The sequence below is a fragment of the Nicotiana tabacum genome, chromosome 5 (genome assembly GCF_000715075.1).
Source record: "Nicotiana tabacum cultivar K326 chromosome 5, ASM71507v2, whole genome shotgun sequence".
Lineage (NCBI taxonomy): Eukaryota > Viridiplantae > Streptophyta > Magnoliopsida > Solanales > Solanaceae > Nicotiana > Nicotiana tabacum.
In genome coordinates, this window is record NC_134084.1 from 165,201,515 (window position 1) to 165,229,317 (window position 27,803).

Genomic DNA, 27,803 nt, shown 5'->3' on the forward strand with positions numbered 1-27,803 from the left:
CCTTCTCATGAATAGTAGACTACTGGAATCAAGCTGCTTTCCTTATTAATCTTACTAGTATTCATTCCCAACATAATTTTTATTAGAAAATATTGCTTGAAAAATACGATATACACAAAGAAGCATGCGAATGGTATTATTTTATGAACATGTAAATGCAATCGATATCCATTGTTTTGTCTCTCCTATAATTTATTTATTTTGCTTTTTAAAATTTGGATTTTTCTGGTGATGACACTTATCATCCTATCCTTGTTTGACATAGATAGATTTTGCTTTTTTAAAATTGAAATTTTTCTGATCATCCTTTCTTTGTTTTGCTTCTCCTATTATATAAGATATATTTTGGTTTTAAAAATGAGAATTTTTCTGGTGATGAGACTTATCATCTCATACATGTTTTGTCTCTCCTATTATATATAGATAGAAAATATAGAATCTATTTTCAATATAAAGTTTTAATTTTTACATTCTTTACTATGTTTGTTGTGATTATTTCATTATTATATATTTTATTTTGTGTGAAGTAATAATAACCTGTGAAGACTTTTTCTCTTATTTTAATAATATATAAATGTTTCTCCTTTTTCTTCGTAAATAAATTGTAAAAATTGCCGATTCCAACAATGGAAGAAAGTTTTTATTTATTCGTAATTGCCAAGTTTTATAAAAAATAAAGTAATTGAACGTATAAATTTCTCCCATTGCCAACAAACGTGGGACATTTATAAACGTGGGAAATTTTGGGGTAATACAAAATAAATTTTTTTAAAGGAAAATGAACACACACCCCAAACAGGCTATTAAGCTTATTACCGTGTTGTCTTTAGATGATAAGATACAGTATCAAATATGTACAATAATTTTTTAAAACTATTTCACTACATTCTCGCAACGTCTGAGAAAGTATATTTAATAAGTTAGACTTGAAGTAATTATTATGTTCTTAAATTTTCAGGTTTAATAAATAATTTTAAAAAGTAGAATATCAAATATGTAAATTAATTTTTAAAAAGTATTTTACTACATTCTCGCAACGTCTGAAAAAGTAAATTTAATGATTTAGACTTGGAGTAATTTTTTTTTTAATTTTAAGGTTTAGTAAATGATTTTTAAAAAATGCCCAAAAAGAGTTTGAATCCAACGTGGGAGTCCATGTTGTAGTTAAGTGGGAAGGTTCAAAAAATTCAAATTATTTTCTATTTTAAATTATTTTTGAATTTCCAAATATATTGGAAGTTTGTCCTAAAATTTAACAATTGTTGAATTGTGGTTATGCCACTTGGCATTCTAACATTGTTTTGCCTTTCCTATTCTATATAAATATAGAATATAGATTGTGTTGTGTTGCTTTCCCTTCGGAGTAAGGTAAAGTCTGCGTACACTACCCTTCTCAGTTTCCACTTGTGGGATTTCACTGGGTTGTTGTTGTTGTATTGTGTTGCTTTTAATCGGGAATTCCAATGATACAATTATAGAAATATCTTGTCGTAATTTGAGCCACCGCAATAGAAGAAAATTTGAGTTAATAATTTTTTAGTTACTAGTAAATGACTAAATATTGAGATTTATAATTTTGAATGTCCAAATACCATTTTCTTTTACTTGTAAGTTAATAAATCAATGTGATTATCATGATATTTTTTCTGGGAAATAAATCACTGATCTGATTGAGTTGAATGGGTGAAGCTATGTGTGGTCAACTAAATACTCTTTGCCGAAAAATTATACCGTATATAAAATAAAATACAGGAGTACTTGTTATTGATAAAAACATAGAATTTGAATATTGACACCACTGCTGATTTTTGATCCGCTTCGACTAGACTCGCTAAGGGAAAATTCCTAATTATGCACAGAGAATTGAGTTGCCTTTTGTTCCTAAAAGATTAATATCAAGGGCTGAACTAAACCAGATTGAAAGTTAAGACCTCTCTCCATTAAAAGATAATCCGCGCGAAATGTGCGAATGAATAAGAGAATTATACTCCAACTTTTTTTAACGGTAATGAGAGAAAAAAGAAGAGGAAACATCATTCTTGGGTTCAGTTTTGTCGTCAGCATGTAGAGCTGCGAATGCTGGTTTTGATCAAAAAAGAGAGAGAGAAAAATAGGGGGGCACTAAGAGAATAGAGGGGAGAGAGACAAATCCTGCTTTCCTTTTTCTTCTTCTTCCTCCTCTCCTAAGTTTTTTTTTGGCACCAGCACCCCACAATATAGAATCTTGATTTTTTTGATCTCAATTATATAAGTTATGGGTATGGTTTTACGTCTATAATAATAAAATAACAAAGTATATAAATTTCTAAGCTTCAACTTTTTTAGATTTATTGTGATGGGAAGTGGGATCACAAATCAAGATTTGGCTCTTTCTTCCAAATCTATGGACCCTCCTATATTGAAGAAAAGGCTTTATCAAGTTTGGAAGGGTCGCAACGTAAGCTCTCTCTTTTTTTCTTTTCTTTATCTTCCTTTTTGAAGAAATTCATTGCATTGCATGTAAAGGTGTATGAAAGAAATTTGTCTAAAAGCTATTAAATTCTCTTAACAAATTTATTATGGTTATTAGAATGAGCCTTGTGCACGAAGGTGAGCCTTGGCATAACTGGTAAAGTGTCTGCCATGTGACCAGGAGGTCAGGGGTTCAAGCCGTGAAATCAGCCTCTTACAGAAATGCGGGCTAAGGCTGCGTACAATAGACCGTTGTGGTCCGGCCCTTCCCCGGACCCCGCGCATAGCGGGAGCTTAGTGCATCGGGCTGGTCCTTAGAATGAGCCTTGTGCAAAATCTTACATATGATCTGATTTAACTTTTTCGCTTGGTGGATCAAGAGAAAGCCAAGAGTCTATTGCTAGTGTTTAAGTTCTACCTGATCCTTTAACAAAAAGGAAAGCTGAAATTAAATGAGAAATGTGTCACTGATTTGAGGTTCAATTACCTTATCCCATAAAAGGGCAGCCCAGTGCACAAAGCAGACCCCATTTACACAGGGTTTGGGAAAGGACCGCACCCTCGAAGGTCAGCTCAGTACTCCATGGATCCCCTTCTACCTTATCCCATAGTAAATGACATCATCTTTGAGGAAGATGTCCAGGGTTAGTTCTAGATTAGTTTAGTAGTAATTGGCCTTTGGCCTTTGAGAAAGAGATTTGTGCTAAAGCATGCCAATATATGAACTTAAATAAAGGTGCTTTATGATCAGTGTAGATCGAAGTTTTGCACGTGGAAGAAAGTGAATTCACTCACTTACGATCTCGGTTATCATTAGGTGCAAGCCGTGGCGAAGCTTCAGTATGTGTTATATAACTCTAAAACGTACTATTTTACCTATATATACAGTGTAATTTTTCGACGAAGGGTGGTCAACTGGCCACCCTTATGACCATGTGGTTTCGCCACTGGGTGCAAGAGCATCCGCAACATGTAATAGGGGCTTTTACAAATTCATATTGCTTCATTTATCATAAGCTAAAGCAAGCAGCCAATTACTACCTATCTTTTAATGCAGAATAGCTCAATCGTAAAAGCTTTGTCTAATGTTTCAGAAATTTCTCTGTGGGGGGAGATTGATCTTTGGTCCCGACGCAGCATCACTCTACTTATCAACATTTCTGATAGGGGCTCCTGCATTGACATTTTGCATAAAAATGCTTTTGATGATACCAAAAGTCAGTCCAGTATATGGGCATGTTGTACTAATTGGGGGACTCATCATGTCAGTTTTGGTATGTAATTAAGTACTTGAGGATAAAATCACATAAAACTTTCTACTAACAATGCTCAAACCTAATACATTGACATAGTGCAGGCCTTGAGTTTTCTGTTCATGACATCTTCAAGCAATCCAGGAATAGTTCCTAGGAACTCAAGACCACCCGATTTGGATGAAATATTAAATACAAGTACTGCATCTATGGAGTGGGTCAACAATGCTGCCCCTGATGTAAAGTTACCAAGAACAAAGGATGTTTTTATCAACGGTCATTCTATCAAAGTCAAGTTTTGCGACACATGTTTGCTATATCGTCCTCCACGTGCTTCTCATTGCTCAATTTGCAACAACTGCGTTCAGAGATTTGATCATCACTGTCCCTGGGTTGGCCAGTGTATTGGAGTTGTGAGTCATCTTTTCAATTCTTAGTATGGTTTCACTATCTCTCTTCTGTTGATATTTCAAGAGCAGGTTCTTTATCTTTGAAATTGGAAAAATAGAATATAAACGCAACATACATGTTCACAAGAACAATTTATTAGGCGTTAAAACATTGATATCAGTAATATTTAATTAGCTTCTGCTCTAGTAGGGAAAAGGATATTGGCATTCTTATTCTCATGCAGGCTTAATTCTGTAGAACCAAAATTAAAAATCTGAAGTTTCAACAGAAGTTGAATATTCGATAATATGATCAGGAAAGAAGCTGAATTATTGTCTGTAGAGTTCTGCTATAAAAGAAAGCTCCCCTCTTTCACTTAAACCTTTTCCTTTTGTTGCTTTGGTTGCAGCGCAACTATCGGTGCTTTATACTATTCATATCAACAACAACAACTTTGTGCATATATGTTTTCACATTTTCGCTGCTGAACCTCCTTGGACAACCAGGAAGCTTTTTGCGTGCTATGTCAAGGGATATCATATCTGTGATTTTGATTGTATATTGCTTCATCGCTGTCTGGTTTGTCGGAGGGCTAAGCGTCTTCCATTTTTACCTGATGTCAACCAACCAGGTTATACTCTCGCTCTTCAATGGTAGTTTTGTATAGCTAGAACATAATTGGTCGATAACAACTTAAATTCAAATGCATCAATTCAACCTCGTGTGCTTTTTCATGCGACATCTCTGGTGATGTGCTGCTTGGAGATTCTTTTGAAATTTGGGGATTTGACATCACATGTTGACGAACTTCTGCATTTTCTTTCCAGTCAGTCCATTCAGAAACACTTCTATAGTTGGATGCACCTCATGTACACATTTGAAAAGATAATTTAACAAGAAAACCAGTGCAAAGCATTTAGCATAATGTTCTTTTATTTGTGGTCACAATATACAGTTCCCTAAACTATTCTATGGCTTCTTATGATGTTTGTTTCTTATGGACTCTTCTATGGTTGCGAAAAGGAAAGGGTCATCTTATTTGTATTGCACATCTTATTGCAGACGACGTATGAAAACTTCAGATATCGTTATGAAAAGAAAGAGAACCCATACAGTCGTGGCATTTTGAAGAATCTCAAGGAAATCTTATGCTCTAAGCCCCCACCTTCTTTGGTCAACTTCCGTGAGTGGGTAATTGAAGAAGACGATCCGAGTGTGAAATCCATCTCGATGAATCATAAATACGGTTCAATCAACTCTAAAGGGAAATTTGATCTAGAGATGGGAGGCATACTTGGAAAAGATGGTACTTTGCAGAATATGGATTATAGTGGGATTGATGACACTTTGAAGAAGGCGAGGAGTGACAATGCAAATTTTGATCCTCTTTTCTTTCCTGATGATCAAGACACGAATGATGCAGAGTCGATGCATTCAAATGGACAAAGAACAGTGGAAGATGGCAGAACTGATGAAGGCAGGAACCACGGATCTTCATAGCAATTCTGCATAGATAAAGGTAGTTTTTTCTTATACTATATAAAAGTTTTAATCTAGCGTTTAATAAGAAGGCCAATTACTTATCCACACGCAGCAGCCTTGAGCTTGTTCTTGATTAACTACGAATCCCCTCAGTTGGAAAATATGGCGAAAGTTTACTCTCAATATAGTAAAAGTGTAAAACTTGAATATATCTAAACAAATGTACTGACTACTGAAGGGGAGCGTTGGAGTAAAGGTAAAGTTGTTGTGTGTGACGTATACGTAATGGGTTCGAGCCATGGAAGCAGCCTATCAGTGGGTAGGCTGTCTAGATCCCCCTAGGGGTGCAACTCTTCCCCAGACCCTGCGTGAATGCAGAATGCTTTGTGCATCGCCCTGCCCCTTCTAAAGTACTGACTGCTGTACATCCTCCATTCAAAGGTTTTTGCTACTCAAGTTCAGTTTTCGAGTCATTCCACCAGGTAGGTGGAAAAGATCCATCATACCTATTTTTAGCAGTAGTGATTATGTGCACACAGCTGAATTTGCAATACGCCTGGATGTTGAAGTGACTGCATTAACATTTATTCAACGATCGTCTGCATGCTGTATTGTGCTTATTATCACTTGCACACTTGTATTTTCAACCTTGCATCAGGTATCCGGATATTGTAACTGGGATCGCAATACTTGCTGCGTTATCCTGTATATCTAATGTTAATAGAGATGATATTTTCCCCTCAATGTTTAGCCTGTGAAAGAATGATTTCATTTTACTAGATTCTGATGAAACTAAAGTAACCAAGAAACTAGACAGTTTCTGACTTCAATGACTGATAATCACGGTACTCACTGTTTATTTTTAGGCAATTTTCTTATGTTTTAACATTTTACACTGAATATATTGTTTCTGATATTGCGGGTTCAAACTTTGGAAGTCTGATTTTTTCTGAATTTGGTTAGTTTTTGAAAGCAGTGGTGCTTTTTACTTGGGATCATTGCTCTTTATTGATGACAACACTACATATTATGCATTTTAAGACAAGTCAATGACAGAAACTTGCAATGTTTTCACAGGTCGAGCGAATGAATGATGCTTATCGACAGACATTTGTGAAGGCATCATCATCAGATGACTTATTTGAATGCACAAGTTGATTTTGCGGAGGCTGAAACGCGAGTAGTTGCTTCCTTTTATGTCTTCAAATATGGAAATTACACTTTTGGAAAGTCTTTGGTACATAAATGAAACATAAAGAGTGGGAAATTGGAGCTAAATGAGGGTACTCTCTTGTACAGTATTTATATGATTTATGTTCTTTCCAACTTGTCTCCTTGTTTACATTTTCTCTAGTTTTGTTTTAGATTTAACGCTTTTCTATCTATCTATCTATCTATCTATCTATCTATCTATCTATCTATCTATCTATCCATCCATCCATCCATATTTGTTCTAATATTTTACGGTTGTTATAGTAAACTGTTGTTACAGAGAACATATATCATAACATAAAATGAAAAACTAGTTCCAAAGAAAATTTGATCGTTATAGTGAGATGCTAATATAGAGGATGACTGTTTTAAAGAAGTCTTGAACAATTATTTATTTAACTTCTAAAGTCGCTCCATGCACCTATATAAGTTTGAGGCAAGTACTATGTCGAGATTGTGTTGAGATTCAAGATATAAGTATTGGATGTGTGTGGTTATAATAGTTTCTATAGTATGCGAGTTGTTTAACCGCATAACTACACATTAATGTGTTGATATGACATAATTGAATTTGAGTATTGTTGGCTACGTAGGGGCGGATCCAACACAATAACTACGGGTTCCCGTGAACCTAGTAGTTTTTGTCTAGATATTGTATTTGTATTGAAAAATTCATTAAATGTATAAAAATATTCAAATTGAAACCCAGTCCATTAATCCAATTAATATTGAGATTTCTTTAGGAATTTGTACACTTAAAATTCTGGAACCGAGAATGTTAAGTAAGTAAGTTCCCTCGGATAGGCTAAGCTTTCTAGACCACGACCCTAGGTTGAATTGTGACATCTTGTCTATTAAAATTTTAGTAAAAAATACTGAATGTATCTAAAAAACAGTTAAATGGTCAAGACATTGCATTTAAATTAAAAGAGTTAATATTGCAGTTATGATTATTAGAATGGTTAAAAGATAAACCTTTCAACACTAAATTTTTCACCCTTTTCTTCCGGGGAGAAATTCAAAAATAGACAGTTTTACAAGTGGTCATTGAAAATAGTCATAGTTTCAAAAGTAATCGAAATTTAGCCACTTTTCATGTAAAGATAAATATGAACGAAAACACTGTTCAAAATCCAGAAAATATTCCAGCATAATATACTGGAGTTCCAGTATAATATACCGGTTCAACATAATATGCTGGAAGTTCATTCACGGGTCCTCCATTCTCCAGTATATTATGCTGGAACTTTCCGTGTGTTGGAGTTCCTGTTGAAGTTTGGCAAAATGCCAAAGTCCCACATTGGTTGGGAGTTAAGTTTGGGGGGGATTTTTCCCCTATAAAAGAAGGCCTAATGTTTAGGATTGAAAAACACCTCTCATTTGCCTTCTCATCTGTTTAAGGCATTTGTATCTTCTCTTTTTAGTATTATTTCACTTGTATTTTTGGAGTGAAATAAAATATTGGTTGTGTCCGAGGAGTAGGCAAAATTAGCCGAACCTCGTAAATTCTGGTGTTCCCTTTATTGTTGTTTTATTGTCTTATTTATTATTTGGTGGCTGTCATAATTTTTGGTATAGTAGTTGTGACTTATTCACACTATATACATTTGGCTTCCGCAACAATTGGTATCAGAGCCAAGGTACTGTCTAAGTATGCTCTGTGGTTGCAGCATAGTCTGATCTTCCACATCAGAAAAGATTTATCTTGGTAACTGAGTCAAGGTTATGTCTGAGTATGCTCTACTCAGTATGCTCTGTAGTTGCAGCTTAGTCTGATCTTCTACATCAGAAAGGAAATAATCTTGATTTGTGTCGTCAGCTATTAAATAATATTTGTGTCAAATATGGGGGACAATAAACAAGAAGAATCTACATCAAGTGTCAACAATACGTCATCATTGGCATCTTCGCTTATGACAAGAATTGTGTCAAATGCGAAATTTGCGGTAGAAATTTTTGACGGGTCCGGACATTTTGGGATGTGGCAAGGCGAGGTTCTAGATGTCCTTTTTCAACAAGGGTTAGATCTGGCCATTGAAGAAAAGAAACCAGATGTTATTGGAGAAGAAGATTGGAGAATTATCAACCGTGTTGCTTGCGGTACCATTCGATCCTACCTTGCTAGAGAGCAGAAATATCCATACACAAAGGAAACTTCTGCAAGTAAATTATGGAAAGCACTGGAGGATAAATTTTTGAAGAAAAACAGTCAAAATAAATTGTACATGAAGAAGAGACTGTTTCACTTCACCTATGTTCCTGGTACCACGATGAATGAACATATCACCAGTTTCAATAAGTTGGTCACAGATTTGCAAAATATGGATACAACTTATGATGATGGTGACTTGGCCTTAATGTTGTTGGCGTCACTTCCTGATGAGTACGAGCACCTTGAAACTACTCTACTCCATGGAAATGACGAAATTTCTCTCAGAGAAGTTTGTTCAGCTTTGTACAGCTATGAACAAAGAAAGCGAGAAAAACAGAAGGGCGGAGAAGGAGAAACACTATTTGTGAGGGGTCGTCCTCAAAATCAAACGAGGACAAAGAAGGGAAGATCCAAGTCAAGATCCAGACCCAGCAAAGATGAATGTGCCTTTTGTCGAGAAAAAGGGCACTGGAAGAAAGACTGTCCGAAGTTGAAGAATAAGGCCAAACATAACAATGGAAAGGCCATTATGGATTCAAATGTAGCTGATTGTGATGATTCAGACTTCTCATTAGTTACAACAGAGTCATCAACATCATCAGACATATGGTTGATGGACTCGGCTTGTAGCTATCATATGTGTCCCAACAGGGACTGGTTCATGGAATTTCAAGAAGGAGAATATGGAGTCATCCACACAGCGGATAACAGCCCTCTTACCTCATATGGCATTGGTTCAATACGATTAAGGAACCATGATGGAATGATCAGAACATTGATAGATGTTCGATATGTACCGGATTTGAAGAAGAATCTCATCTCTGTGGGAGCCCTAGAATCAAAAGGGTTCAAAATCATTGCAGAAAATGGAGTGATGAGAGTATGCTCCGGTGCACTAGTGGTAATGAAGGCTAATCGGAAGAATAATAATATGTATCGCTATCGTGGCAGTACAGTTATTGGGACAGCGACAGTGACATCCAGTGACGACAAAGAGGCAGAAGCAACCAAGCTATGGCACATGCGCTTGGGACATGCTGGAGGAAAATCCTTGAAAACTCTATCAGATCAAGGATTGTTAAAAGGAGTAAAGGCTTGCAACTTGGAGTTTTGTGAGCATTGTGGCAAAGGGAAACAGACAAGGGTTAAATTTGGTACAGCGATCCATAATACTAAAGGCATTTTGGATTATGTACACTCTGATGTTTGGGGTCCTTCCAAAACACCTTCATTGGGTGGGAAGCACTGTTTTGTAACCTTTGTTGATGATTTTTCTCGAAGAGTGTGGGTGTATACAATGAAAAACAAAGATGAAGTGCTGGGAATTTTTCTCAAATGGAAGACGATGGTGGAGAATCAAACAGGCAGGAGGATCAAGTGTATTCGCACAGACAATGGAGGTGAATACAAAAATGATCATTTCAATAAGGTCTGTGAAAATGATGGCATCGTTCGACACTTCACTGTTAGACATACACCACAACAGAATGGAGTGGCAGAACGTATGAACCGGACCTTGCTGGAGAAGGTACGGTGTATGTTGTCCAATGCTGGCTTGGGCAAAGAATTTTGGGCTGAGGCAATTACATATGCATGCCACCTCATTAATCGTCTACCATCTGCTGCTATTGATGGCAAAACACCATTTGAAAAATGGTACGGAAAACCTGCTGTAGATTATAACTCTTTGCACGTGTTTGGCTCAACTGCATATTATCATGTGACAGAGTCAAAATTGGATCCAAGGGCAAAGAAGGCTATTTTTATGGGAATTACTTCTGGAGTCAAAGGATATCGCTTATGGTGTCCTATGACAAAGAAAGTAATATTCAGCAGAGATGTTACCTTTGATGAATTTGCTATGGTAAATAAGGTAACAGAAGATACCAAACAAAATGAAGGTGCTTCTAAGCAGGTGGAGTTTGAGGGAAAATTTATTTTTCCTACACAAGAAGCAGAAGAGGAAACAAATGAAGATTACCCTCTGGAAGGAGAGCCAGTAGAGGAGATTCCAACTCAGGAATCTCAACAACAACTTGAATCAATAGCAACCAGCAGGCCAAAAAGAACAATAACGAAACCTGTTCGTCTCATAGAGACGGTTGCTTGTGCAACCTCAATTGTAGCTGATGATGTTCCTACTACTTATAAAGACGCTGTCCAAAGTTCAGAAGAAGATAAGTGGAGGATTTCCATGAATGATGAAATACAGTCCCTTCATCAGAATCATACATGGAGATTGGCCAATCTCCCGAAGGGAAAGAAAGCAATTGGGTGCAAATGGGTATTTGCAAAGAAAGAAGGATTTCCTAACCAATTAGATGTTCGCTACAAAGCAAGATTGGTGGCCAAAGGATATGCTCAAAAGGAGGGAATTGATTACAATGAAGTGTTTTCTCCAGTTGTAAAACATTCCTCCATTAGAATTATGTTGGCTTTGGTAGCACAATTGGATTTGGAACTAGTTCAGATGGATGTAAAAACTGCGTTTTTACATGGAAACTTGGAGGAGGAAATCTACATGACTCAGCCAGAAGGATTCAAAGTTGCTGGAAAAGAAAATATGGTGTGCAAACTTGAAAAAACGTTGTACGGATTGAAACAATCTTCTAGACAATGGTACAAGCGATTTGACGAGTTTATGTTGCGGCAAGGGTACAAGAGAAGCAAATACGATCATTGTGTATATTTGCACAAGCTTAAAGATGGTTCCTTTGTATATCTTCTCCTATATGTTGATGATATGTTGATAGCTTCCAAGAATTTGGAAGAAATTGATAAGTTGAAGATTCAACTGAAGAAGGAGTTCGAGATGAAGGATTTGGGTGAGGCAAAGAAAATTCTTGGCATGGAGATAATTAGAGATAGACGTTCAAAGAAACTCTGTTTATCTCAAAAGGAATATTTGAAGAGAGTACTTCAACGTTTTGGCATAGATGACAAGACTAAGCCAGTTAGTACTCCACTTGCTTCCCATTTTAAGCTAAGTACTACTATGTCGCCAATGGATGAAGCTGAACGAGAGTATATGTCAAAGGTACCATACGCAAATGTTGTTGGTAGCTTGATGTATGCAATGGTTTGCACAAGGCCTGACATTTCACAAGCTGTTGGAGTTATTAGTAGATATATGCACAATCCAGGGAAGGAGCATTGACAAGCTGTGAAGTGGATTCTACGGTATATTCATAATACTGTAGATGTCGGGTTAGTTTTTGAGCAGGAAGACAATCAGTCTGTAGTTGGATATTGTGACTCAGATTTTGCGGGTGATATGGACAAACGAAGATCAACTACTGGTTATGTGTTTACTTTTGCAAAGGCACCAGTTAGTTGGAAGTCTACTTTGCAGTCAACAATTGCTTTGTCTACAACAGAGGCAGAGTACATGGCTATTACAGATGCTGTGAAAGAGGCAATTTGGCTTCAAGGATTGCTAAAGGAGCTTGGTGTTGAACAAAAAGGTATCACAATTTTTTGTGATAGTCAAAGTGCTATTCAATTAGCGAAGAACCAAGTTTATCATGCAAGGACGAAGCACATTGATGTTCGGTATCATTTCGTACGAGAAATCATAGAAGAAGGTGGAGTCACGGTGAAGAAAATTCATGATACAGAGAATCCTGCTGATATGCTGACAAAGGTGGTGACTGCGGTCAAGTTTCAACATTGTTTGGATTTGATCAACATTGTTGAACACTGAAGATTGAAGATGAAGACACAACCAAAATTTGTTATTGAGAGAGAATTGAAAATGTGGAATTTTGCCAAGGTGGAGATTTGTTGAAGTTTGGCAAAATGCCAAAGTCCCACATTGGTTGGGAGTTAAGTTTGGAGGGGATTTTTCCCCTATAAAAGAAGGCCTAATGTTTAGGATTGAAAAACACCTCTCATTTGCCTTCTCATCTGTTTAAGGCATTTGTATCTTCTCTTTTTAGTATTATTTCACTTGTATTTTTGGAGTGAAATAAAATATTGGTTGTGTCCGAGGAGTAGGCAAAATTAGCCGAACCTCGTAAATTCTGGTGTTCCCTTTATTGTTGTTTTATTGTCTTATTTATTATTTGGTGGCTGTCATAATTTTTGGTATAGTAGTTGTGACTTATTCACACTATATACATTTGGCTTCCGCAACAGTTCCAGCATGTTATGCTGGAAGTTCATACATAGGTGCACCAATCTCCAATATATTATGCTGGAACTTTCCATGTTGCAGCAAAATAGTGGCTATTTTTCGATGATTTTGCAAACGCTAGCTATTTTTCAATTAGCAATCCGAAAACTGGCTAGCCCGTGCTATTTTTACTTTTTCCCACATTGCATATCTCCGGCCTTTTTTTGGTCCCACCCGGTATTCGATAATTGCATTGGGACTTGACTAAATCCGGATTCGTGCCGGAAAATCCTATATTGGGAGGGTAAAGTGCCCCCTAACAAAGGTTACTCTATACCTAAGGTTCAAACACGAGACCTTTAGTTAATGATGAAAATGTATTTACCATTTCATCGCAATCCTTATGGGTGCATAGCACCAACTCGATGAGCAGTGGAATACATGACTATCGAATCTCAAAAATAACAAAAACTTAAAAAAATCACAAAACCTCCCCCCCCCCCCCCCGAAAGACAAATGAATTGTGCTGTGCCTGCACGTTTTTGCCTAAACAACAAACACCAGACTGTACAATATTGAAAACACGGTTTTCTATTTCGTAATATAAAACAGAAATGAAAGAGTTTTTTAAAATAATATTTAATTCCTTCATTAGCTTAAATAATATTTTTCTTCAATCCCAATCTCGAGAAGAATATTTGTCACGACTTACTTTACAAAGTAATTATTTTTGTGTGTCTCTCTCTTTGTGTTTGCGGGCTTGTCCATATCATACTTAAATAATCATATTTGCTAGTTATGGATTTATGATTCAAAATATTTTAACTCTATGTTGTCTTAATTTATTTTGAAAGGGTATGTAGCTTTGTATTATTTGTTGCCACTCGCCATAAGTTCAAACATAAGAATTGAGTATAAATAATTACATAATTTGGTTTAATTACACCATTTACTTTACACCCGGCAATATTCACCTCTCGCAGGGAATTATAATAATAACAATAAATCCAGTGTAATCCAACAAGTAAGGTCTGAGGAGAGTAATGAGTATGCAGCCTTAGCCCTACCTTATACATGTAGAGAAGCTGTTTCTGATAGACCCTCGGCTCAAAACAAGCATGCGTAATTACAATAGTATTGAGAAAGAAATACAGTAGTGCAAAAATCAGGAAAGCAGTAACAACAACTAGATAGTAGAAAAATCAAGAGACAAGCAACATCATGAAGTAATAGAATTTTAAGGATATGAGAATATTAGAATAACGCTATTACTACTAGAATGAAAGGCAATATGCTCAACTGCGTATTAGCCTTCTCCTAGAGAATTGAAAAGCGTAATTGCTCCCCTTAATTACATCAATTCAGTGTTAACAAAGTATTATTTAATCAGAAAAGCTTATCATTATACAACTTCACCTAATTACTCTCAAATCCAAAAAGCTAATGCCACTTAACAAAAAGGCTACTTAAGAATACTACAATATTTCTAGGGAAAATTTATCATCCAAAACCAATGTAACTAATTCCATAATCGAGAATTAACTAAGTTTATTGCAACCGGGCAAAATCACTTTAAACTAAGATATTCCATTTAGAACTAAACATAAATAAAGAATCCCATTTATAACATAACAAAGAATTCCATTTATCATAATTAATGTCAAATGTACCCTTATCCTAATTTATTATTTCCCAATTAACCATGCATGAAATGAATAAACTTTCTCTTACAAAAATTTAAGTTATATACATTGATGATGTAAATCTTTTTACACAATCACTTTAATTTAACATATTATAGACTTGTTGTAAATTACTTACTCTTATTAACTAGATTACTAATTCCACTAATTAACTGGAGTTACTTATAATTTTTTTTAGGTATAATAATATAATTGTTATAAAATAAAGACTATAAAGTAAAGACAAGTATAGAGAGAAACTGATATATTATTCGAATTCAAACTGATGTACATAATGAACTGAAATCTCTTCTATTTATAGAAGAAAGGAAGCTGCTGTGTAAGCTGCTACTATACCAGATATGGATAATCTTCTACTAAGAGCAATGTTTATCCATAACGGAGTACTGAAAGGATAAGCTTATTATACCCGGTATGGATAATCTTCTACCGAGGGTAATGTTTATCCATAACTGGGTACTGAAAGGATAAGCTTATTATACCCGGTATGGATAATCTTCTACTGGGGGTAATGTTTATCCATAACCGGGTATCGAAGTGATAAGCTTCTTCAGGAAGCTTATTTCCAATAGAGTACTTAAATAGATAAACATATTTACGGTGGAGTCTCATATGGATAAGCTTCTTCAGGAAGCTTATTTACAACGGAGTACTAAATGAACATCCATAATATAATATATTTATAACACTCCAAATATTTTTTTAAAAAAAGAAAATTAATTTTATAATTCCATTTATAGCAAGGTACAAAATAACAGTTAGATACAACCAGATAACGGAATATCGGCAGAGAGAAAAACAAAAGTTGGTTAACTGAAACCCAAAAAAGAATTCAACATTTTTTATTTAAAAAAGTTAAATTTAATTAGAGAAAAAAGAAATTCAAGAGAGAGAAAGAGAAAAAGCATAATTGGAGAATTTTCACACATATTGGATGGGTACATTTCATCAATATTTTTGGAGAGAAGAGAGAGGGGAAGAATCCTTTCTGGTTAAATCCGTCTTTGACACATAAACACAACAACAACAACAACAACAAAAAAAAGCAGCTGTTTCTTGATCACATATTTTGCGTCAAAATTAAGAAAAATAAAAAGACTTTCTCTTTCTCTCTCTTTTGTTACATATTTTATGTCCAAACCCCATTTCTTGAAACCCCCCGTCAAGACTTTTAATTCCCAAAATGTTCTTAAATTGTTGATAAAAAGAGGATCATGTTCTTGAATTTGATATGATTTCTTTACATGGATTATTGCAAGCCGATTAATAGTAGGATAAGAAAAGGAGCTTGATTCTTATTTTGGGATTGGAAGCATAGCAATCCAGAAAGTTGAAATTTTTTTGGGTTGTTTTGTTTCCTTATATTCCAAAATTTTCAAAGTTATGGTTCGTGAAAAACATAAACCTCTGAGGCTTTATCAGGTTTGGAAGGGAAGCAATGTAAGTGTGTCTCTTCTTTTGGATTCTGCTCTTTTGTTTTTTCAGTATCCCATATGTATTATTTTACTTAATAGAAAAGAGTAGTGAGAATTGTCAGAACCATATGAAATTTTTTATTTTTGCAATTTAGTAGTTTATTCATGTTGAATTTGAATAAGTGTGTTTTTAGCTGAAACTTTAAGTGTGCTCTGTCTGTTTTAAGGGTGATTAATAAGTGAAGCGTCGATAGCTTTGATTTGGGTTTTCATAAATGACAATTTTCACTTAAAGTTGCGGACTTTATGCAAGTTGTTTATATTTGAACTTGAAGATGCTGCTTTCATCTCCTTATGTTCTTAAACTGCTTGTTTGATGCGACAATTATCAGTTAATGTCTGCTTTCATCCAGCTGATATTTTGCATAACCGAGATGATGCAATTTTTATACTCTTAAATCGCTTGTTACATATGGTCAAATTGTTCTTACTTTCACGTAATAGTATCTGTCAATATAGTGAATTATTCAGACCTTTCTATACCATATCTTTTACCTTCACTTTTGTGCTTTTAAATGTTCCCAGAAATTCTTATGGGGTGGAAGATTGATCTTCGGTCCGGATGTGGCATCATTGTTTCTATCAACACTTTTAATTGCTGGCCCGGCACTTGCTTTTTGTATAAAAGTCTCTTGTGTAATCAGACATCGCATCAAAGAGCACAAAGATGCTGGTCCTTGGTATCCTATCCTTGGAATTGGAGTAGTTCTTACCATTATGGTACGAAATTTCTTCATCATCCTTAAAATTAGTACCACGTGGGTGATTCTGCGTTCTGATTTCTCCGTTTCTGGATAACCTATTCTTTTCCTTTTGGGAGTTAATTGTGAGTAAATGTATAATCTGTAGCTGACTGATGTGACTTGAATGATGAAGCTGCTGACCAATTCTTTAATATCTTATGCAGGATATAGTTTTTCTCTTTATGACATCTAGTAGAGATCCTGGGATTGTCCCAAGAAACACGACACCTCCTGAATCTGATGAAACATTTGATATACATACTCCTTCCATGGAATGGGTCAACGGTAGAACTCCTCATTTGAAACTTCCACGAACAAAAGATGTCATCGTGAATGGACACACAGTTAAAGTCAAGTACTGTGATACATGTTTGCTGTATCGGCCTCCTCGTTCATCTCATTGTTCTATCTGCAACAATTGTGTTCAAAGATTTGATCATCATTGTCCCTGGGTTGGTCAATGCATTGGACTTGTACGTATTGCTGACTATGCGTTTCTTCAAGCAAACTTGAACCATATTTGGGTTGCTTATGTTACCAGTTGATAAACTGTCTACTTGTGTGTGCATGATTATGGTTATGTCTAAGTTGAAATAGTACATGCATTGTGAAATGAATAAAATTCCATCACTGCATATCGAAAAGTAAAAGCTTATGGTAGCGAAAGTTAATATAGCTTTTCCTCACTATTCAGCTATGGAGTCTTTTTTTCAAGAGCGTAATTCTGGATTTCTAGTTAATAATTTCCGTAGATTATCAGGGAAAGCCATTATATTGAGGAAAAGTGGAGCGTACTCATATAATAGTTTGGCACGAGATGCTAATCAGCCTTATGAACTGATATAAGTGATGGCATGAGATGTCAATCAGCCATATGAAGCATTGGCGGAGGTAGGATTATCGCCAAGGGGGTTCAAAAAAAGAAAAAAGTTAAACAGATTGTAGCTAGTGAGAATAGAACCAATGACCTTGCAAAGATTTTGAACCCCCTTGACCACTAAGCTATGCTTTTGGGTTGTTTCAAGGGGATTCAAAACATAATATATAGAGGTAAAAAACAGATTTTGCCTTACATATATAGTGTAATTTTTCGGCGAATAGGGCTCGATTGAACACCCTTCCGCCCCCCTAAATCCGCCCCTGATATGAAGTATGATTCTGTCGACACTCATCACAAAATTTTGTTGGACGAAAAAGAACGAATTCATTGACGGTGAGGAATATATGCAGACTAATGCTTATATCTTAGTGAATGTGTAAAAAATTAGATAATCCTTTCCTAGAGTATGAGTTGTAAGAAGGAGATGTTAAAGAATTGGTGAAGGATTGAAGAGGGTCAAATGTAGTTCTTTTTTTTTCATAACTTGAGATATTAATATCATTGTATTTCCTTTAAGTTCTTGTTATAAATGATCTATTGGCAATACCAATGAAATGGAAGATTCTTCTTTTATTCTACTCTATCACTTGGGAGGGTAACTTGTCATGCAAGTTTATGTCCTTTGAGAAATAAGATACTAAAGTTACTCAAGATTGTAAAGCACTGGATGCAGTAGGATACTAGACACTAATTTGAATGAGATATTATGACATCATACGACCTTTGAATAATTTGCTGATATGTTTTCTATTTCTGACTTGGTTGCAGCGGAATTACAGATTCTTCTACTTGTTCATATCTACGTCAACCATATTATGTGTATATGTCTTCATCATATCTTTGGTCAGTATTCTTCATCGTGGTGGAAACGTATGGAGAGCTATTTCACAAGATATCTTGTCAGATGTTCTCATTGTATACTGCTTCATTGCTGTTTGGTTTGTTGGTGGCCTTACTATTTTCCATTTTTACCTGATCAGCACTAACCAGGTGACCGTTCTAACTGAGATGTATGCTAACAAATTAGTTATGATTCTTCTGCAATTTTATCTGCAATATGAGCTGCCTTATCATGAATTGGCATCATTAGAAACTGCAACTTAAAATTACATACTTTCTATGGTAAATCATCAGCACTAACCAGGTGACCGTTCTAACTGAGATGTATGCTAACAAATTAGTTATGATTCTTCTGCAATTTTATCTGCAATATGAGTTGCCTTATCATGAATTGGCATCATTAGAAACTGCAACTTAAAAGTACATACTTTCTATGGTAAATCATGTCTTGCCATTTTCGTTAGAGTATATCCTGCAGTATGAATACTCTAATCTGGCCCGAATTTCTGGCTGCTATGATATTAGAAGTTTAGAACACATAAAAACCAAATTTTATTGATTGTCCATCTAAACATCTAGTTGGATCTCCATGCTTCAGTATGAGCTGCAACCTCTGGACCATATTTGATATTCCTTCTTGTTTTCTTTCTTTTTCTTGGTTGTTGGTAGGTTGTCCTTTTGCATCACACTTATGTTTATTTGTGAGTTCTGTGTGTAATCTTCTCTCTTTCAGGGATTTTATGGAATATTTAGTAGACAAACTTTAGATGTCTTGTCCTGGTTAGAGTAATAATGCGTGCAAGTGAGCCTGCTGACATAAAATGTGAAAGTGAACCTGCTGACATCTACAAGCGCTTAGAGTAATAATTTGTAAAATCCCGTAGAGTAATAATATGTGAAAGTGAACCTGCTGACATCTATTAATACTGACCCCTTAAGTTTGTCTTGATGTATAATTGGAACCAGTGTGTCCTCTCAACTTTCTTACACCTGTTGTTCTTCAAGGTGTCGTTTCTTAGAATATTGACTTCCAAGGATTGAGCTCTTAAATATCGGGCTATGATATGGATCTAACGTTAGCATATAATTTACTACATAAACCCCACTACCACCCCATCCAAATACGTTAGGGAACTTACACTAAGGATCAACTTCCATAATATTTCTTACTCTACAACAACAACAACAAAAACAACCCAGTGAGTTTCCACAAGTGGGGTCTGGGAAGGGTAGAGTGTCCGCAAACCTTACCCATACCCTGGAGAGTAGAAAGGCTATTTCCGAAAGACCCTACGAAAAGAGACAATATATCAGTACCATCAACAGGACCATATGAGTAATAGAACCAGAAAATTGATGAAAAGCAATAACAATAACAAAAACCAGTTAATAAGGCCTGATATTATGAACAACGAAAGAATAGAACAATAATCGCTAGCAGCCTAGGACAAAACCTTATCGGACTAGCCTCCTATCCGGACGAACCTTATCAGCTACCTTCTAACCTACCACCCTAATGCTCGACTTCCACATCTTCCTCTCAAGGGCCATGTCCTCGAAAATCTGAAGCCACGCCTTGTCCCACCTGATCACCTTTCCTCAATACTTCTTGGGCTCACCCCCTCCCTCTTCTCGAACCCGCCAAGGCCAACCGCTCACACCTCCTGATCGGGGCATATGGGCTTCTCCTTTGCACGTGCCCGAACCATCTAAGCCTCGCTTCCTGCATCTTGTCATCCACAGGGGCCACACCCACTTTCTCCCGAATATCTTCATTCCTAATCTTATCCATCCTAGTGTGCCTGAAGATTCACATCAACATCCTCATCTCTGCTATTTTCATCTTCTGGATATGTGAGTTCTTAACTGGCCAACACTCTTCCCCATACAACATGGCCGGTCTGGCCACCACCCTATAAAACTTACCTTTGAGTATCGGTAGTACTTTCTTGTCACACAAGACTCCAGATGTTAACCTCCATTTCAACCACCTCACCCCTATACAGTGTGTGACATCCTCGTCGATCTTCCCATCCCTCTGGATAACCAACCCATGGTACTTGAAACTGCCTCTCCTAGGGATGACCTGTGATCCAAGCCTCACGTCTAAGCCCGCTTCTCTCGACTTAATGCTGAACTTGCACTTCGACTATTCTGCCTTAGTCCTGCTCAACTTGAAACCCTTAGACTCAAGGGCCTGTCTCCAAACCTCCAGCCTCTCGTTAACGCTGCCTCGCGTTTCATCAACCATAACTATATCATTAGCGAACAACATACACCATGGCACCTCCCCTTGAATATGTCGTGTCAGTGCGTCCATCATCACAGCAAATAAGAACGGCTGAGCGCAGATTCTTGGTGTAAACCTATAACTAGGAAGTGCTCCGAGTAGCCTCCCGCAGTCCTAATCCAAGTCTTAGCTCCATCATACATGTCCTTAATCGCCCTAATGTAGGCAACCGACACATTTTTTGCCTCCCGGCATCTCCAAAGAACCTCCCTAGGGACTTTGTCATATGCTTTCTCCAGGTCAGTAAACATCATGTGCAGATCTTTCTCCCTATCCCAGTACTGTTCCACCAACCTCCTAATAAGGTGGATCAATTCCGTAGTCGAACGACCCGGCATGAACCCGAACTGGTTGTCGGATATAGATACCGTCCTCAGCCTTACTTCCACCACCCTCTCCCCCGCTTTCATTGTATGACTTAGTAACTTGATACCCCTATAGTTGTTGCAACTCTGGATATCATCTTTGTTCTTGTACAACGGTACCACCGTACTCCATCTGCACTTATCCGGCATCCTCTTCGTCCCGAAAATAACATTAAACAGCCTGGTCCCCCTCTTCATTCAAAAGTTTATGAAAGTATGTCTGCCATCTTCGCTTAGTCTGAGCCTCTCCCATCAAAACTCTACCAATAATTTTTCTTACTTTGCGGACAATAATCTACAATGCATCGAAAATTATGAGAATCCCAGTATAGTGGCTCATTAATACTCTCGGTGATGTATAGAGCATACTGCATTAGTTGAGTTATTCCTTGGACGGCTTTCTTTCATTACTAATTTGGATTCTGTCTTTGCTGGTCATATTGTTCTGACAAGCCAATTAAAATTCATCAACAACGGAAGTTCAAGTCTCATTTCTCCTTTATGGTTTAGGAGCTAGAGAAGCCCAATATATATGGCACAGTATGTTAGTGAAATTCTTAAGACAATATCATGAACTTTTTCTTCCCTTAGTTTTGAGTCCTCTAAACCCCCTCCTCACCCCCGGCCTACAGTTCTCTATATTTACCTGCTTGAAATATAAATCTGATGTGTTGCTTCATATTTTTACAGAACCATTTTTGTTTTTGTTTTTTCTTTTCTGTTGCTTTTTGCAGACTACTTACGAAAACTTCAGGTATCGATATGATAAGAAGGAGAATCCCTATAATAGGGGGATGATTGAAAATATAAAAGAAGTTTTCTTTTCCAGGATCCCACCTTCCTTAAATAAATTTCGAGCGATCGTTAAAGAAAATGACCTTGTAATGATTGAGCGACCAACTTCCAGCTTTGTGGGAAACATCACTAGCTCAAAAGAGAAGATAGATATTGAGATGGGAACGATGTTTCCAGAGGATAGTGGACTTACACTTCCTGAAATTTTGCGGAATTTGGAATATGAGGAGATAGAGGATACTTTAAAAAGCCGGGAAGGAACTGGAGATACTTATTCTGATTCTGGTGATTATATACGAAGCATCTCCAGCTTAACAGAGAAAGTTGATATTGAGGTTGGAGATAACTCTGCAGAAGATAAAGGAGTCGCACAGCCAGAAAATTCAGAGAATATGAATGGCGATAGCATGAAGAAAAACTTCAAAAACAAGGATGAAGACAGGAGAAATGATTATCAACCTTTTTGGTTTTCTCTTGAACAAGATAAAGAAAGTGTAAAGAGCTCCACTCTAGGAAGTGGATCTAATGTAGAAGAGCACTCAGAAGAAGTAAATAGCTCGGCTCAGTATATGACACCAATAAATGAACCTAGCCCAAAGGTATCAATTTTTTTCATTTTCTTTAACTGCTTATTTTCTTTAAGCATATCCGTACTCTAGTTCTATGTAAAGACTAGGACCACATATGTTGTTACTCTATTAAGAGCCATTGCTTTGGCTTCATCGATGTTATACTTCAAGATGCATGCTCAATCAGAAGGTTCAGGAACGGTATTGTGTTTGAGAGTGTTGGATCGATAATGTGATAATATGTTTTATTCCGTTGCTGGCGTTGTTCGTCGTCTAAATGATCTATCACCCCCTTTAGTTATTAAAGCTTAATGGCGTTATTGTGCTATCATTTCCTCTTTCTTGAGAAAGTTTTGGTTCTTCAACAGTAAAAATTGTCATCAGAGACTGCTGTAGTCTTTTGGATATTAATCAAAATGACATTAATGACATTACCATTTTTGTTTCAGGTCTAGCATACAGTACAAGGAACTCCTCCTTAAGTCTTTTCCGTTTTACGTTGTGCACAAGCTGAGAAAATTTGCTTTCCTCAAGGATAGCATTTGGCAAGCTTGGGAACACTACCAAGATACACGACTTTTCAGATTATCATTGACAAGATCAGAAAACGAATTTGCAGAATTGTGTTTGAAATAATGCAGGGTCTTACTTGAGATGAGAGAGCAGATCCTGTTGGAGTTCAAAATTGTAGATAGATTGATGAATAGCTCTTTTCTCTTAAATTGTTCATCCTTTACTCCAACTCCATGCAAAGTCTCCTTTTATTCTCTTAAAAACAGTGTGGATAGTTTGCAACAAGATGTGAAGCTATAGGATTATGGAAATATTGTTGGAGAACAAATAGATAGATGTGTGTAAATTTGATTTTGCAGCTTCTTATTCCATGTTTGTTTTCTATTGGAATGTTTTTGATTTTTTTTTTTCCTTTTGGGCTTTAGTCTCATGATAAATGCCAAAGAAATTTCCAATTGACTACTATTCATGTCATTTCCCTTTTGTTCTTGCTATAAAATTTGATTCCCACGAACTAGTTTAACTATGGTACCAAGGCAAGATAAAAAGAAACAACAACTAAGGTAGGAAAATTACTACAAGTGGTGAAAGAAAAACTACTTTCCTACTTTATGTTACTCCATCCGTTTCAGTTGATGTGAACTTATTTCTTTTTTGGTCCGTTCCAAAAAGAATGATGCCTTTCTAAATTTGGAACCAATTTAGCTTAAACTTACAATTCTACCCTTAATGAGAAGCTTTTATAACTATACAAATACTCTGGGCCCATTTTTTATTTGCTTAGGACCACAAATTCTAAAAATTTTCATTTTTCCTTAAATTCTGTGTCCAGTCAAACAAGTTCACATAAATTGGAACGGAGGCAGTATTATTTTTCGGAGTGGCGTATTCAAGACTCAAACTCTATAGGTGTACTATTTAAAGTTTTTAGTATTGAATCCATCATATTTTAAAAGTTATGAGTTCATATCTATTATTTATTATGATTTTAATAAATTTTTACATAAACTCTCTCCCACATAAATTACCAAACACAAGAGTGAGTAGTAACCAATCAAAAAGACCACATGAAAGAAACTCTTAAAGATTAAATACAAATAGAATATTTTCAACCAGTAGTACTAGGTGAATATCTTGAGAAATCTATAAAAAAAAATTAAAGAAAAATCTTGAGAAATCTACATGGAGAAACATAGACCACAACTACTACTTCACTATTGGCACAAACATACAAAACTTACAAAGCTACCATGTAATCGAGCTGGCCCATCACAGTCTGCCACGTGTAAAAAACCCACTTAATCCCCTAGATTTCATTGGATGAGATTAGATTCCATCACTGTCATCTAAATTCATATATTTCCCCTCCACCTTTCATTTCCCTTGGCTTCACTTCTTTCAAAGAACTGTAGTTTCTGCTGAAGTTATCGAAAAAAATGGCAGCAGAAATGGCTTTACTAAAACCAATTACCAAATTCAACACCTTTAACACCACCACCACTTCACGGCTGAGCAACCGCAGACTGCCGTTCACAGTGAGAATGTCAGCCACCACAACTCCACCAACTTCAAAACCAACCAAGAAAGCTCAGAAACAAGGAATTAAAGAGTCCCTTTTGACACCAAGATTTTACACAACTGATTTTGATGAAATGGAGACACTTTTCAACACTGAAATCAACAAGAACTTGAATGAAGCTGAGTTTGAGGCTCTCTTGCAGGAATTCAAGACTGATTATAATCAGACTCACTTTGTTAGGAACAAGGAGTTTAAAGAAGCTGCTGATAAAATTCAGGGACCTCTTAGGCAAATATTTGTTGAATTCTTGGAAAGGTCTTGCACTGCTGAGTTCTCTGGTTTTCTTCTCTACAAGGAGCTTGGAAGGAGGCTCAAGGTTTGTGTTTCTTGTTCCTTTACTCCTGTTTTTACTGTAGTCAATGGGATTCTTGAGACTTTTTGTTCTGAAATTAGCATAATTAGTTGAGAATTTGATCAATTAGCTCATGAGTGTGCTCTTATTGTAGTTTTTGTGTTTTTGTGTTTTTTTTTTTTTGTGAAAATGTTAGTATAATTATTTGGTTCAAGTGGTCTGAGCTTGTCTAGGTAGCTTTTTAGCTTCTGTTAAAGTGAAAGTTTAATATCTTCCAATTATAAGTGTTATTCTAAATTATAGTTTGATGTCTAGAATGAAAAATCAAGTGGTAGATGATTTGCTCATAGCATTCTCTCTAACACCTGTTTAGTGTTCAAGCATCTGATAAGAAAAAGTAGACGAGCACATTTCTTTAATAAGGTAGAAAAAGTAGCTTCTGTCTGACATTGTATAATATTAATATGCAACGAGAGTAACCCTCAACAAGGCTGTAGTTGATTTTGAGCAGCTTATATCAGTAGCTATTTATGTTCGTGTTCACTTATTATCTTCTTGCTTGTCAACCAATAAAAGTGCAACCCCTCCCCCGAAAAGAAAAAAGGAAAAAATAAGGTTTGTGCTTTTTACTCTACTAGCAAAGTTTGTACCGAAAACAGCCTCTCTATCTTCATAAGATAGGTTAAGGTCGCGTACACACTACCCTACCCAGACCCCACTTGTAGGATTACACTGGGTTTATTGTTGTTGTTGTTGTACTCTACTAGCAAAGTTTACTTCTGTTGTGCTGTGTTCAATCTTCACAATGGAGACTTTAATCATGGTTACAGAATTAATAAAATAGGTAGTTCATGGCCAATAATGAATAGCTCCGCTTTTGTTCCCATAACCAACTAACACTTGGATTGTTTATGCAGAAAACTAATCCCGTCGTTGCAGAGATTTTCTCCCTCATGTCCAGGGATGAAGCTCGCCATGCTGGGTAAGCTCATGTTGTTACTCTCTCTTTGGGCATGGTTAATGAGGAATATTAAAATTACTTAGAATTTACGAGTACTGAGAAGGTTTGGCTGGTCGGGATTTTGCAGGTTTTTGAACAAGGGTTTATCTGATTTCAATTTGGCATTGGACTTGGGTTTTTTGACAAAAGCGAGAAAATACACTTTCTTCAAGCCAAAGTTCATCTTCTATGCAACTTACTTGTCTGAGAAAATTGGATACTGGAGGTACATTACCATATACAGGCATCTCAAGGCCAATCCTGAGTACACATGTTATCCAATTTTCAAGTACTTTGAGAACTGGTGCCAGGACGAGAACCGCCACGGTGATTTCTTCTCTGCTTTGATGAAAGCACAGCCTCAGTTCCTCAATGACTGGAAGGCAAAGTTGTGGTCTCGCTTCTTCTGCCTTTCGGTAACCACCTGCATTTGAATATCCTTTCATTATGATTAGCCAACTGAAAGGCTTTCACATTGCCTTCTACATAGAGATTGTTTCACCTGTTTGACAATAATCTTACTAATGTTTTGACTAATAAAATGCAGGTTTATGTCACAATGTACTTGAATGACTGCCAAAGAACAGATTTCTATGAAGGCATTGGGCTTAACACCAAAGAATTTGACATGCATGTCATCATTGAGGTGATCATTTGGCCGTATTTTACTCCTCCATTATCTTTGCTTGATTTTTAGCAATTCTGTATGTTCTACTTTTTACTGCATTTGTTTGTATAGAAATCTTTAGGATGCCATTTCATGCACATTTTGTTAAAAAAAAAAAAAAAAAAACCTAAATTAGACTTGCATTTTTTAGCCTGCCTAGTATTTGCTAAGTTTGTACCTCGGTTTACCTTGTAAATTGTTGTATGCAGTAAAATTGGTAAACTGTTAGGTTTTAACATTGTTGCCTTTCTTCTTCTGGGTCATAGGCATAGTATATTCACTAAGCTGTTTCAAAATCTTATCTTGTGCAGACAAACCGCACAACAGCAAGGATTTTCCCTGCTGTCCTTGACGTTGAGAACCCAGAATTCAAGAGAAAGTTGGACAGGATGGTGGAGATTAACCAAAAAATACTTGCTGTTGGGGAGACTGATGACATTCCACTGGTGAAGAATTTCAAAAGGATCCCTCTGATTGCAGCTCTGGCTTCTGAGTTATTGGCCGCATATCTCATGAAACCCATTGAGTCAGGTTCAGTTGATTTTGCAGAGTTTGAACCACAACTCGTCTACTAATTTCCTTTTCCCTCGTGACTTTGTGAAAAAACAGAAATCAGCTCTTTTCACATAGAGGTGCATGTTCATTGTTGTAAGTTATATAGCGTATTTAAGAAACACTTTCCTGCATAGAGGACACTCCCTTGTATTATCTTGATAATCTAGAATGAATTTCTTGTGAGTACATCATTATGTTTTCATCTTGACTGGTCTCAGTTATTAGTCGTTCTTCAATTGACAACGGTTTTCTCCTTAGATTTGTATACTGTTTTGTGCAAAAAGAAAATGGAAGACTTGAACATAAGGATCTGCAGATAAATTATCGACACAACACCAGTTATTCTAGCATGTACGCAACACCTTACCATTAAGAGATTTGCAGCTGTAAAGCTAACACATGCTAATTCCATTGTAAACTTCCTAATAACTAAGCACATACTCTATTCCATATATGAACAAGAGTGGTGAAATTTCAGAATTT

General features: G+C 36.3%; 3 protein-coding genes across 3 annotated transcripts; all 3 read left to right on the forward strand.

Moving 5' to 3' along the window:
* The first annotated feature begins 2,024 nt into the window (after nucleotides 1–2,024).
* Nucleotides 2,025–6,902, forward strand: LOC107759397 (putative protein S-acyltransferase 1). Its single transcript, XM_016577333.2, has 6 exons — nucleotides 2,025–2,437; nucleotides 3,546–3,725; nucleotides 3,809–4,117; nucleotides 4,504–4,725; nucleotides 5,157–5,613; nucleotides 6,654–6,902. The coding sequence occupies exons 1-5, from the start codon at nucleotides 2,336–2,338 to the stop codon at nucleotides 5,592–5,594; spliced, it is 1,251 nt and encodes a 416-aa protein (XP_016432819.1). The 5' UTR covers nucleotides 2,025–2,335; the 3' UTR covers nucleotides 5,595–5,613; nucleotides 6,654–6,902.
* An 8,781-nt stretch (nucleotides 6,903–15,683) lies between these two features.
* On the forward strand, nucleotides 15,684–23,611 carry LOC107786829 (putative protein S-acyltransferase 1). The gene is made up of 6 exons (XM_016608331.2): nucleotides 15,684–16,197; nucleotides 16,758–16,952; nucleotides 17,140–17,448; nucleotides 18,624–18,845; nucleotides 22,085–22,744; nucleotides 23,164–23,611. Exons 1-6 carry the CDS (start codon nucleotides 16,141–16,143, stop codon nucleotides 23,167–23,169), a joined length of 1,449 nt encoding a protein of 482 aa, XP_016463817.1. The 5' UTR covers nucleotides 15,684–16,140; the 3' UTR covers nucleotides 23,170–23,611.
* Nucleotides 23,612–24,490: 879 nt separating this feature from the next.
* Nucleotides 24,491–27,506, forward strand: LOC107786828 (magnesium-protoporphyrin IX monomethyl ester [oxidative] cyclase, chloroplastic). Its single transcript, XM_016608330.2, has 5 exons — nucleotides 24,491–25,122; nucleotides 26,016–26,080; nucleotides 26,187–26,514; nucleotides 26,646–26,744; nucleotides 27,077–27,506. The coding sequence occupies exons 1-5, from the start codon at nucleotides 24,664–24,666 to the stop codon at nucleotides 27,338–27,340; spliced, it is 1,215 nt and encodes a 404-aa protein (XP_016463816.1). The 5' UTR covers nucleotides 24,491–24,663; the 3' UTR covers nucleotides 27,341–27,506.
* Nucleotides 27,507–27,803: the final 297 nt, after the last annotated feature.